This window comes from Ylistrum balloti, unplaced genomic scaffold (genome assembly GCF_031769215.1).
Source record: "Ylistrum balloti isolate Yb309-2 unplaced genomic scaffold, AGI_CSIRO_Ybal_v1 Utg370190, whole genome shotgun sequence".
NCBI lineage: Eukaryota > Metazoa > Mollusca > Bivalvia > Pectinida > Pectinidae > Ylistrum > Ylistrum balloti.
Genome location: NW_026782170.1, coordinates 473,558 through 486,624, shown reverse-complemented (window position 1 = coordinate 486,624; position 13,067 = coordinate 473,558). Strand labels below are relative to the sequence as shown.

The following is a 13,067-nucleotide window of genomic DNA, read 5'->3' as shown; positions in this document are numbered from 1 at the left end:
GGAAGTAACTATCAACAGTTATTAGGATGTTTGCACTGGTCTGGTGCTGACACTTTCATGCTTACATAACAAGAACATAAAATACATAGTCATCATGATGGAAGTTAACCATACAGCAGTTGATACATTACACATATCTGTAAATCAGAAACAGAGGTAAATTTCCAAATTTCTACCAAAAATCAATGTTACATATCAGGGTATGAAAAGCCTTCCCAGCACAGCTGTTCTGCTCTTTGTTATGTAATTATCACTTTATATATCCTAGCACAAACTATTGTAACTTCATGATAGTGTGAGAACAAGGCTATATTTAGGTGCTGAAAAATACTTGTAGTCTTCTTTCCAAAAATAATTACTACACAGCTCCATTAAACAACAAGTAAATTAACACTTCATGGTGCTTTTTTTTTTTTTTTTTAAATAACACCAGTATCAAGTGTGTTGAATTCATGGTTGATATAAAAAATTTGTTAACCTCTGAAGTTTAAAAAGTGTAACATTTTTACATACAAGAGCATCAGTAAAAGTGCCCTATAAACAACATTATACTTACAAGTGCAGCTTGTTGCTCTTGAGATGGGAACATCATTTGCATTTTAGAGCCTTTAAATACGTATCAGTAAAACATGTACTATCTAAATGATGTTTATAGCAGAACTCTCTCGAGATGAAGTATCTGGAATCTGAGATGTAAACTGTACCCTCCAGTAGTTTATCTTCAACTGACTTAAACCAGCTGATCCCTAACAGGGTGTGCCAAATAAGGAGACCCCCACCTACATCCTCCAGAGATTCTGACACTCTCCCCACTTCCACCAATGAGGAATTGGATTGCAATACCCTGCTGATTTAACACCCTCCGGGGGTTCTAACCCACCCACCCTAATCTGTCTGTGTATGTGTGAATGAGTTAGAATAGGGGTGTCTGTAAAACAAAAGAAACTTGAAGGCAGTGATGATCAGTTGCTTGATGTATGATTAGTTAATTGATTTAGTAACAATTCAAATAATTGTCCAACATCACAAATCACTCCTCCTTGCTGTCATAAACTGATATAACTGTCAAGATGGCCCAAACTCAATTATTAAAAAGGAAATTACAAAACACAGCCTAGCCTTCAAAAGGATCTACTAACTATCAATAAATCTATTCAGATACAGGACACTAGTATTTTTGTTTGAGGTAAATGAAGATGGAATTTCAAATCCTCTTTTTTAAAAATTGGTTTTCAAGAAGATGTTCTACTACAGTCATCTCACAAAATAATATATCCGTAGACTATACAGAAATCATTCTTAAGGATTATTCATATATTTTCTGAAGAAACTAATTGTTCCCCCACCCCTCAAAACAAAACCTATTCACATTGCAATCCATTCATTAATTCTCTTTCCCTCCCTCCTATATATGAAATAATTACCTGGTAAGTTGGATATCTATCTAAAAATATTAGAAGCTATTTTGCCTAAATGGGATTGTCTAAGACGACAAGTCTTTAAGATAAATCCATGATGATAGAATGATAGAAACTAAGAGTACTTTTCTTTTTTGTTATTGCTTTGGTTAAAATACACAACTGATTGTTAATGTCGTAGATATGCTCATGACATGCAAAATTTGCATCAAATTGTATATATTTCAAGCATTGTCTCCATGAAAATTTCTTGAACTGATGCAGTCATGTTTTCTGTTTAGATCTTTTTTGAGAGGGGTTGTTATTAAACTGTTAAGTTAGTTCAATGGAAAATATTAAACAGTATAAAGGCAGTAATCTGATCTTGTAGTAAAACAGAATCATCTGTATAAAACTAAATGACAGAATAATCTTCATTTGAAAGACTTTAGAAGGAAAAAGAATTTTTTGTAATAGTTTTTTACACAATTGGGTGGTAGTACTGGTAGTCAATGACCTCACGAGTAATGAACTTTAACTAATAATTCCATTTTATGATTTCACAAGATTTCCCTGAGGTAATGTTAGCCTGCATAGTAAGAACTGCAATATCTAATTAACCTCAGTAGCATATGATAAAACTGGTAATGCAATACTAGGGGAGGGATGTAGATGCTTTTATAGGCGTTCCACTGCAATGAAAATTGTACTTAACATTATATGAACCAAGGTATATTACACAATCGATTTTCACAATTAGGATGAGAGCATACAAAACCATCTTGTTGATGAAATATAGTATTTTGATCTTGATGTTTTTGAATCATCAACATCACCGTTATTGCAATATAAGATTCTAATTGTTTTCTATTTGCTATAATTATCTCCCCTGTCAATGAGTCTCCATGGCTTATCCCAATCAACACGAGGTCAAAATAATAAAGCCACTAGAATGACAAACTATGACCTTACCCTTTTTGAAAGTAATCACCCACTTTTCTTTTTGCAATTAGAAATATCTTTTCAGTAACTGATATATGCAATATTTTTTTTTACCGTTTCAGTTTATTATACTTGTGCTGAAGTCTTCAAAATTACAATTTCAATGTCTTAAATACTACTGAGGAATAATGTGTAAAATTGGTCACTGATGGCATTTTTCATCTTTGCAGAAAGCATGTTGTCAATGAGAATGACTAGAATGATGAATATGTTTGCCATGTCTGATTTCAACAACTTCAAGTGATAACATGTTCTTTTCGTTCTTGGATAGTTTATCAGCATATTTCCGCTCATTATGTGCTATTATTTAATTTGAATTTGCACAAAAATCAAACTTTCATTTAAACAGTTAGCAGTTCTAAAATACAAACTAACATGACATATTCCAATCAAATAATCATAATAATTTTCAGACACCAATACTTATGTAATCCTGCCACTGTTAATCTCATAATTATATGCCATCCTGTTGGACAATAAACAGGTGGGAGTGATTGGAAACAGCATACTTAAGTTGGACATGGTCATGTGTGACACAAAAAAAATTAAAAGAGAGTGACACCTTTTTGACCAATAATATGGAAAATACCATGAATATCTCAATGGACAGGATGAAAATGAGTTTGAGGTTTGCAGATTATAGATAAATAATGCTCCTAGAAATCACAAGTGAAATTTAACAGAGATTACAAAAAAAAATGGTCAGGAACAAGCCATCACTTGGATGAATAAGGGGTATTCCAAGTCTAGTGAATAAGGTATGAAGAAAACAAAACATGGGTCACAACGACCTATTTCTGGTATGCAACACATCATCCACAGGTGTATCCATAAAACTATCAGAAATATCCTATGCAATGTTACATGTTAAAGAAAATAAGCACTGGAAATTATTATGGACAACTGGATACATACCAACCTTTCTAAAGCAAAAGAAAGATTCCGAATTTCTTGATTGACCAAACATTAAGTTACAGGGATGATGCATATCCTATCAGTATATCCAGTCTGAATCTCCCATAGGGTTTTGTAGTAACTTGATTGAATTCATAATCTAATATAAAACAAAGACTGTTTTACAGACAGTCTGGGAATTGTTATTGGCTATCTAATTTGTTGGCCTTCGATGATAGACAGATGGCGTATCATATACTTTTTTCCCTGCCGACACATGCAGAATGTACAAATATTTTATCAATTAACTAATGTTTTTTTTATCTTTCATCTATCACAACAGCAAGATAACACAAGAGACACTATCAACATATACAAGATGAAATAACAAAATGAATTTTCCATTTCAAGATCATTTATTGCTATGCAATTTTTATAAAACATTGTAACAAAAATCTAAGTTAATGCAAATTCATATTTATTCCTTCGTTTCTTTATTACTTCTCATACATTCTAACAAAGGTGACATTTTTTCTCATTTTCTGTACATGAGACTTGCAATAATTTTCATTACTGTAAGTTGATTTATTTACTTAATTTAAAATTGCTAAACTAAGCCTTTAATTTTTACATCCTTAAAATTACCAAGGTTTCCTAAAATAATTTCAAATCATATATGCCCACGACACTTTACTTGAAAACATTAAATTTCACACCTAATTACAGTTCTAAATTAACAAGACAATTGGGAATATAAGAGTAAATCAATAACTGAAATTATATACAAAAAAAAAGAAGAAAATTATGAAGGTCAAAGTGACCTATTTTTGATACATGACACACCATCTCACCAAGGTCAACCAATACTCAAATTACAAGCAACTGCCTTATACACCTTGATAACAAGTTAGTACGAAAATGGCATCTTGATTAAAATTATAGGATTAAATTTCGAAATGCTTAATGTTTTGAAATTAATATAAGCTATATAAATGTCTATGACTTCAAAGTTTCAAATGTATTGTGATTTTCCCCAAAATTAATTTGAAATAAACTCTCCATGTACATTCTGTAATAGAAATGCTTTTTATTGAGTACATTTTCATAATTTCTTTTACATACATATTTTATCTTTAATAAATCTACAGTGTAGTTTCTTTATTAATGTTACACCTTTTAACATCAAGGGAAGTAACTCTTTTTGGAACCTAATAATAAAATCAGACAAGTATTCAAATCAACTTATACTATGGATCATCGTTGCATGAAAAATGTCACTACTAAATAAGAAGTCACAGACAGACGTATTAAAATGAGTGGTCATAACAAAATTCACAAAGGGGAATAACTAATAATACAACTGGTTAAAAAAAAGGAAATTTGGCATTAAACAGTTTGACAACTATCAGCCGAGACAAATATTTTCACAAAGAGGTATATTTCTTCCAAATCTTGAGAAATTTGAAAGAATATCGCATCTTATAAGAATGTTATAAGCCAAAATAACCATAACAAATTGAACACTTAAACCAGTATAGTATGCGAGTAGGTTATGATGACAACAATGTGACATCCTGCTCTGGACAATAATGTTTCACACCAATACTTATTTATCCACTCAAATCAAACATCAAAATCAAAAGCATATTTAAATCTTTATTGTAACAAGCAATCTTTTTTTTTAAATACAACCTTTGAATGAATCCAAGCTATAATTCAAAGTCTGATACAAAAACAAAATTTTACATTTCCATTTGTATGTTATTACCTGGTGCCACAGTAATATTTTACACAATTTACTAATCAGTCTGGCACATATGATCCCCAGGGCCTATACCCGATAGTGGAAGCTGTGTGATGTGCTTGATAATACTACCCAAAGATGTAAACACAACACCATGACAGAAAACCAGAAAACCCATAATATTCTCAAGCCTACAACCAAACATAATATACATATTTAGTACCTGCCAATATAGCCATGTGCACTGTTATAAGCATTATAAACAATATTTGTTAGAGACTAACAATCTGGCTGACAGACTGCAGACTAGCGGCCATGCTGCAGCTCCATCTATGGTATTTACAGAAGCTACTAACCTGTAGTGGGTGATGGTGGTGCTGTACAGAACCATTGAGGTTGGACAGATGAGATGGCAAGTTTACATGCAGTTTCTTGGATTGTGATGATAGTAGAGCTACATACATGTTAATCAAGCCTGCTGCCATCACAATAAAGACATATTTCCACTTCTCTCTCAGATGTACAGTACTCCACACTATCCACACACACTGATCACAGCAGAGGCTGATTTTTGTTAGTTGCCATGGTTACCATCACTCACTGTGAGAATCTGTAGGTGACTCAATTTTCTGCCTTTGCAGGCTATCTCAGAGTAGAAGTGTGCTTGTTATGGTATGTATGTATATATATATATATATACTTATCTATAGACAAAACAGATTTTCAAACCAATATTTTCACCTTGATCCACAAGGGCAAACCTTTTCTGTGGCTTTACTGAAAGATAAATGCTGTTACCAAGACAACCATAAACTGAAAGTGCCTGTTGGTTCATGTCACTGTCTTTATATGCCTGTCATAGCTTAAACCCACTTCTCGGTCTGACATGATACATGCTGATGGATGCTGACATTCAAACAAATAGGCTCATATGTAAACAGGAAGCAACATCTGTAGCCAAAATTGTCTAATTAATATTTCAAAAATAGTAGGTTGCAATCATTTTCTTCCTTCATGAAAAATAGTTGATAGATGTATTGAATTTACTTGGAAGAAGAACGGATATATATTAGATTTATATATCCCTTTTACAGCTAAAGTAATTCAGACATTTTTATGAACATCGCCTTTGGTTATATTAGATAAATTTTCTCCAAATTTCATTATTACCAGCCCTGCTACTGAAGTGAACATTCCAATCAATACATACAGCTAACCATAAATGAATAGATTCCTGTATGACTGTTTTTTTACTGTTTGAGTAAGGCTAATTCTACACATATTAGAGTAGTCTTTTGCGATGTCTGTCTATGCCATTTCTATCTTTTCCCCTTCAACAGGATTGTACAAAAAAAAAAAAAAAAAAAATCCAGACTCCTTTCATGGCACCAATGATTCAATTATCTTTGTATCAAAGCATCACAATGGCTGGTCAAAATAATGCAGAAACCTTTTAAACCGCAACTGTGGGGTACAAAATGTATAGCTCATGATTTTCAGTTCACAAGAATTATTATTATGCATTATATAGCTCCTCATGCATTTCTTCTTGCTAAAAATCTAATTTTATCCAGGATCTGCCACTGATACAGAGCGACATAAAATCCTCACTTAAAGAATTGAAATAGTGGTCCGGCAAAGATGACAACTTCATCAGACCCCATCGCCTGACGACAGATCACTTCAACCCTAAACACGAGGTCGCTTGAACCCAAAACATGTAAACAACTATCCTTATAGTATAAAGGACCCTCCTGGACCTATATTTTCCTTGCCAAAATGTTACTAAGGACTAAATTTGAAGCATGTGACTGTTTTTAGGGCAAACTCTTGTATTGAATGTTTTTGTCTTGGCTCCTTCCATCCAATGGTGTTTGATCATTTGAAAATATTGAAACACTACATTTATTCTATTTCAAAACCAAACTACTTAAGTTTCTTAGCGGCATGTATCACATAATAAAAAAAAAAAAAAAAATGAATTCTATTCAAATGATAAATGGTATTTCACCACATAATCTTGGGTTAACAGGTAACAAGCTAGAGTGAATTAATGTTCTCCACACAATCAAAGGCATGCATCATTTCTCTTTGGCTCAATTATAAATGAGAAGTACAACTACTCAATTTACAATAATTTGTTGCATCCTTGGCTACTGACATTGTTGCCAATGTTTAAAACTACACTATCTGGATACTACTATACACTTTTCAATGAATCAGAATGTGTTTAATGATGAAAAGTATTCCAAAGTAACATTATAACAAAGTCACAGATAGTCAAGGGACTGGTCTAGTAGGCTTTTACCATTAATGGTTTCTTGTCTCAGTGTCCTTACAGCAGTTACCACATCAGGAAACATTTGTAGCACTTACATTTTTATCATCTTTTTCATTCATTTTAACTTTTGAAATCAGTAACAGAAGAAACAGCACAGATCATACTGATTGTCCTCATCATTTAGAAATCAAATTAGAAATCAAAATTAAAACCACAGTATCAATCCACGATAACATGTTGATTATTCCAGACCTCTCTCTTAATGCCTTCTGCAATTTTTTTGAACGGAAAATGATTATATTTATAGCCAAGTTGCTAGTTTCAAAGGTAATGTGCTGAAATATGTGAGCTAAAACAGATTTCAATCATAGTGCAAAACAGCATTATACATGTTATTTACATCATCAGTTACTAATTGTGTAAGTGATTTTAAAACCTTACTTCCCTTTTAATCAAAACCATTTACAACTATAACGATATTGGTGACAGAAATTAGAAAGCCAAATTAGATCCACAAACAATTAGACAATTTCTAATGATTTCCTGCTATACCAGTTTATGAATCAACTGGCTGAAACAGAAGCCATACAGCATCAGTTCCACTCCATAAATAACATTAATCCGTCATTCCCAATGGCTTTATATAATGGTGACTAAAGCACAATCCCAGATGCATCAGAAGGGCAAAACTTCAACACAGAATACATTGCAGTAGTAAATATAATCACCTACAGGTTCCAGAAAACAACTTTTCATCACTTTATTGATTATTTTTCTTGCAATATAGGCATAAAATCTAAAATGAATTGAAAATACAACAATATTCAGCTACCACGTGACACTAACAGCTGTACTTACACTACAGATGAATTGCTTGTTTCATACATTAATAAAAGTTTGATCATGCAATACTAGATAAGGTACTCCAACTACAAATAATTTGTTGAAAGTTATAAAACTTTACCAATGGTTTTGCTGCTATAGGTGCTGCTTGCCACATCAGAGGATTCATCTCAACAGAGCCGATGGAGAAGAATCAAACAAAATGGCGTACTAGAGTTGCCTATACTCCACATCTGGTCTAAATTAAGCCCATCTTGTCTTGTAATGGGTCATATGATCGGCCTTACATCCAATGGGGAGGTACAGAATCCAACTTTGAAATGGACTGCACCCATAGGGGTATGCAGACTGTGAAGAAGTTGAAGTCAGTTGTAAAAGTTTACAAAGTTTACATGAAGTTATAAACTTCATAACCTCTGGCTAGAGGATGCCATGAGCTATAAACTGATACACAATTTATACATAAGGGTAGTCAAATTAGGTCAAATTCTGTAGCTGTATCACCCTATGTTTAGATAAGAATGGGGCATGCAGATCAGAAAATTGGTTCTGTCATGACCCCTGTTGATTTTCCAGGGAAATTTGATAGTTTGGCCAGCTAATCTTTTGGCATAGGATCATATTTCTGTTTATGGGGAGTTGTTTCAAACCTTGGTAGAATATTTCTTGTAATTGGAATATGTCTCATTTATCAAATGTTCCTCTTATTTAAAAGAAGAAAAAATGGAATTTGGTTCTGAAATAAAACATTGTTCATCTAAACCAAAGTGGCTGTTCAATCCTAACACATACCCTTATTTCTCTGTCAAGTGCCTCCCAATCATTACCACTGTTGGTAAATATTTTCTGACCAGCTTCAAATATTGGATACATAACCATTCATCACAATATTGTTGTTTCTTTTCTTCTAATTTTTGTCACCATTTAAAACAGAAATACAGTCTCTGAGCAGACGACATATAATCAATCTACTGTGCAGCCAGGTGAAATTGACATCATGTCAATCAAGTCTTCACAGAGTGACAGACATGAAATGTACATTTCGATTATTTCAAAACAATTAAAATGGGAGTCAGGTTTTTAAAGAAAATACAAGACATTCCTCCTGAAAAAGGTAATATGAATACTTAAAAAACAAGTACAGTTTATTATATGGGAGCTCTATGCATTGAAATAGTATACAAGAAGTTATACACTTTCTTGCTCCATTATGTGAATGATGAAGACTTTACTATATCATTTTGAAAAGATTTGTCTAAAATAATCCTATACCTAAAATATATACTAGTCAGTTTCAGAATTTTTGTTTCAGGGGGGATAACTCCTTTAATTTAACATAAAATGTTAATCTTTTTTATGATTCTGTGTGAATGCAATTTCTATGAAAAATATATAATTCAATATAAAAATACCTTGATGTTCACCATGAAAAATTCTCAAAATCACTCACAGAAAAAAATTTAAGATTCTACAAACCTTAGTCACTTGGTATGATATTATGCCACTACAATGTCACTTGCATGAAAGTTGCGATTGTGTGTCTTCTTCACTCAACCAGTAACCATGTATAATTTGAACAAAGCAAAATGAGTTGCTAAACAAAATAGTAATAGAAATCATCCAACCATATCAAACTGTTTGATAACAGATGGGCATGTAAATTACATTTACACACATGGAAATTTCAGTGAACAGACTGACATTATTACATTTGTTTTTGCTTTTGAGAAAAAACACTGATAAATATACATGAAATAACTGATAAATTATTTCTCCCTAAAACATGACAAAAGTATTCTGCATAATACAATTTGTATTTTTTATCCTGTGTAACAAAAATCTCAAACAATTTAGTAACCTGACATTGTAATATGTGAATGATGAATTCAGAAACTAAAGGACAATCATTAACTTTCATATTGTATTTGCCTCTCAAAAGCATGTCTGAAAAAACATAATGGACATGTGCATTTAAAAAGAAAAGAAAAAAGGAAATTGCTTTAGTATTGTTTCATGTGTCATTTATTAACTCACACGACAGGCTCTGTAAAGATTCATGTGCAAACAAAGAAAATAACCCTTGTTCAATTCCAAGCTTACGGCTTAAAATTTGAATTATCTGCAGCCTCTATCTCACTCCAGGGGTTTGTTTCACTTGACAAACTGATCAAGAATGGCAATGAAAACTAAAAGGAAGAATAATTCAAAATTAGTCACAAAGAACGGTGGAAAATTGGGCAAATAACAGGTACTGTTTTCTCTTGGGTACTGAATATATTGAAGAAACTTCTCCATAAATGTGTTAATCTAGAAAGAAGCAATAACAAATTGTACGGGTGTTTGAAACCAAGGAAACATTTCCAAACATATAAGTTATTTTTGAGAGTCAATATCAACGAAAGAAATTATACCTATGTCATTGATTTATCCTACTATATATATTCAGATTTCCTCAGATTTTGTAACAATGATAACTTGTAACATATGTAAAGGAAGGCATTGTTTTTTTTTTTTTTTTATACATAAACACAGATAGTTACAATTGGAAAACAGATTGGACACGACCGAAAAAAGACTGGAAAGTAAAACCATTTTAAAACAAATAAAGAAGGAAAAATAAATACTTAGGAAACAAGTATAAAAGGAAAAAAATTATAAGAAACATTCACGGAAGGAAAAATTTTTTTTTTTTTTAAGTATGGAAGGTAAAATAATTTTTTTAAAAACACCAATTATGTATATTGTACATCTTGTATCAGAAATATACACCATTTAAACACATTAAAGAGGCCAAGAACAAATTTAGAAGGACACATTTGGTATATGCATGACAGGTTTAAGGTACAGACAGTACAGTGAGAGGATCACAAAGAAAAAAACTTAAAGATAGAAAGTTTCTAAAAATGAAGTCATTTCTGTCTTTATATTAGTAAACAGACATAAAAATTCTATACTAATTTATAATCGTCAGGAGTCTGTCAGTTTATCATATATCTAAAATCATGATTAGGATTTTTCTTTACAACCATTGTTTTTAGTCATACCAATGAGCAAAGATTAAAACTCATCCACCTGCCAAGTCTATCTAATGTAAAAATCATAGACATAATTTTGACAAGATTTGTATCCACTGCTTCCCCCTAGATATGAGACTAAGGAAGATTATCAATATCCATATCCAACAATGCCCCCCTCCCCCTCTCCAAACCAACAAAAATAATCAATATCAGTGGGAATCACAAGCAGACATAGTGTATTGATCTAGTGATGTCCAAGAGAAATACTTCCCTGGATTATCTGCACACTTGAATATCTTCACACTAGGTACATAATTTGAACACTTTACATTCACAGGAAAAAAAATAAACTCAGAGGAAAGAAACTCCAGAGAGAAACTCATTAATTTTGTTTTTATTTTTCATAGAAAGTCTGTAACACAATGGTTGTATGTAAGGTTACTTACATCACATGGATTATTTCCCTTGCATTGATCGACTTTCACTGAAGTTAGGTAAATCTTTCTCAGCATTGATCAATCAAAACACAAAATAATGTGTCTTTATCCTTCTTGTTTAGTCGAAAAGGAAATTTAAAAGAGTTTTCAACATCACACTTCCCCTTAAGAAGATCGCAGGCAGCTTTCTCTGCTGTCATGTCAACATTTCTTAAAAATATCATAACCATAATTTTGATGTTTGTAGTAAACCTGATTTGCACAAAATTAATTAACTTTGAAATTCATTATACCCAAAGGTGTTTTATAAAACTAATTACCAATCTGTAGTGTGATTGTGAAACAATACTAACACATTAATTATTGATGTTTTCACCCACAGTGTCACCTTAAACATGTTAAATACATTTTTTCCTTCATAATGCTCTATTTCTGTCCCACTCAACCATACACAAAGGTTTAGCTGAACTTTTCCATTCTAAGGTAAAAAGTTTCTAGTTTCAGTACATGATCATTATTCCATTGACAATACTCTTCCTTCCTAATTACATTTTGTGAACACAAATTATCCATATGATACTGAGATATGACAAATCCTAAATAAATGCTAACATATTTGTATGTATGAGCTGTACCACACACTTTCCATCAAATGATGACTGCCTTATAAGCAGCATCTGACATTTCATAATGTATACACACATGATGTCTAGATTAATACCAAGTACTGACTATGTCACAATTCTCTTTTATTATTGATGAACTTTAACACATTTCCTCTTGATCAATTCAAGACAGGATGACTTTTTAATGGTTTATGTGTACTTGTATCAATTATGTGGAGAGATAATAAATCATTGAAATACATCACTACAGATCTGACTACAATGTTCTCCGTCAATAACAAACCTATACATTTGAAGACCTATTACCAATCCTGCACCCTACAAAAAATCTTTTTTTTAATTCAAGGTTAACTAACTTCACAGGAAGTAAACGATTCATAATGTAACAAATATCGCTACTCCTTGTCGCATAGTAAAAATAGTGATCTTCTAATGATTGAATTATACATACCTACTATTCTCATTCATATCGTAAATGTATTGAGGAAACGACCCAACAATTAGATTTAATTACTACCAATTAACTTTTAAAAACACCATTTTAAATGAACTGTTAGTGGTAATTACTGCCCATGATTGTCTGTCGAAAGAATGAATGTTTACGTACAAGCTTGTAATTGCTACCAGGTCACCAGGTGCTATCAATGAGTTGGCAGGGTATGCTACACAGGTCAAAAATAGTCAATATTTCTGCTGTGATTTGCTACAATAGTGGACAAGGAAATCAATATGTAAATACAAAGGGAGAGATGGTATCACACAACTAGCATTATGGTTTGTTACTAATTCTACCGGGATTGTGTAACAGCAATGACAATTCAACAAT

General features: G+C 32.1%; 1 protein-coding gene across 9 annotated transcripts in view; it reads right to left on the bottom strand.

Moving 5' to 3' along the window:
* Positions 1 to 13,067, bottom strand: part of LOC132551260 (RNA binding protein fox-1 homolog 2-like) — a 90,816-nt gene that overhangs the window by 33,266 nt on the left and 44,483 nt on the right. The window contains exon 1 of one of the 9 annotated variants that reach the window (XM_060215380.1): positions 8,283 to 8,381. The exons of 7 other annotated variants lie outside the window; for them this stretch is intronic. In XM_060215380.1, the coding sequence (XP_060071363.1) occupies positions 8,283 to 8,330 (48 nt within the window). In that variant the 5' untranslated portion in view covers positions 8,331 to 8,381. Of the gene's footprint in view, positions 1 to 5,499; positions 5,519 to 8,282; positions 8,382 to 13,067 lie in introns of those variants that run through there. One more of the 9 variants, XM_060215384.1, reaches the window with a different exon arrangement.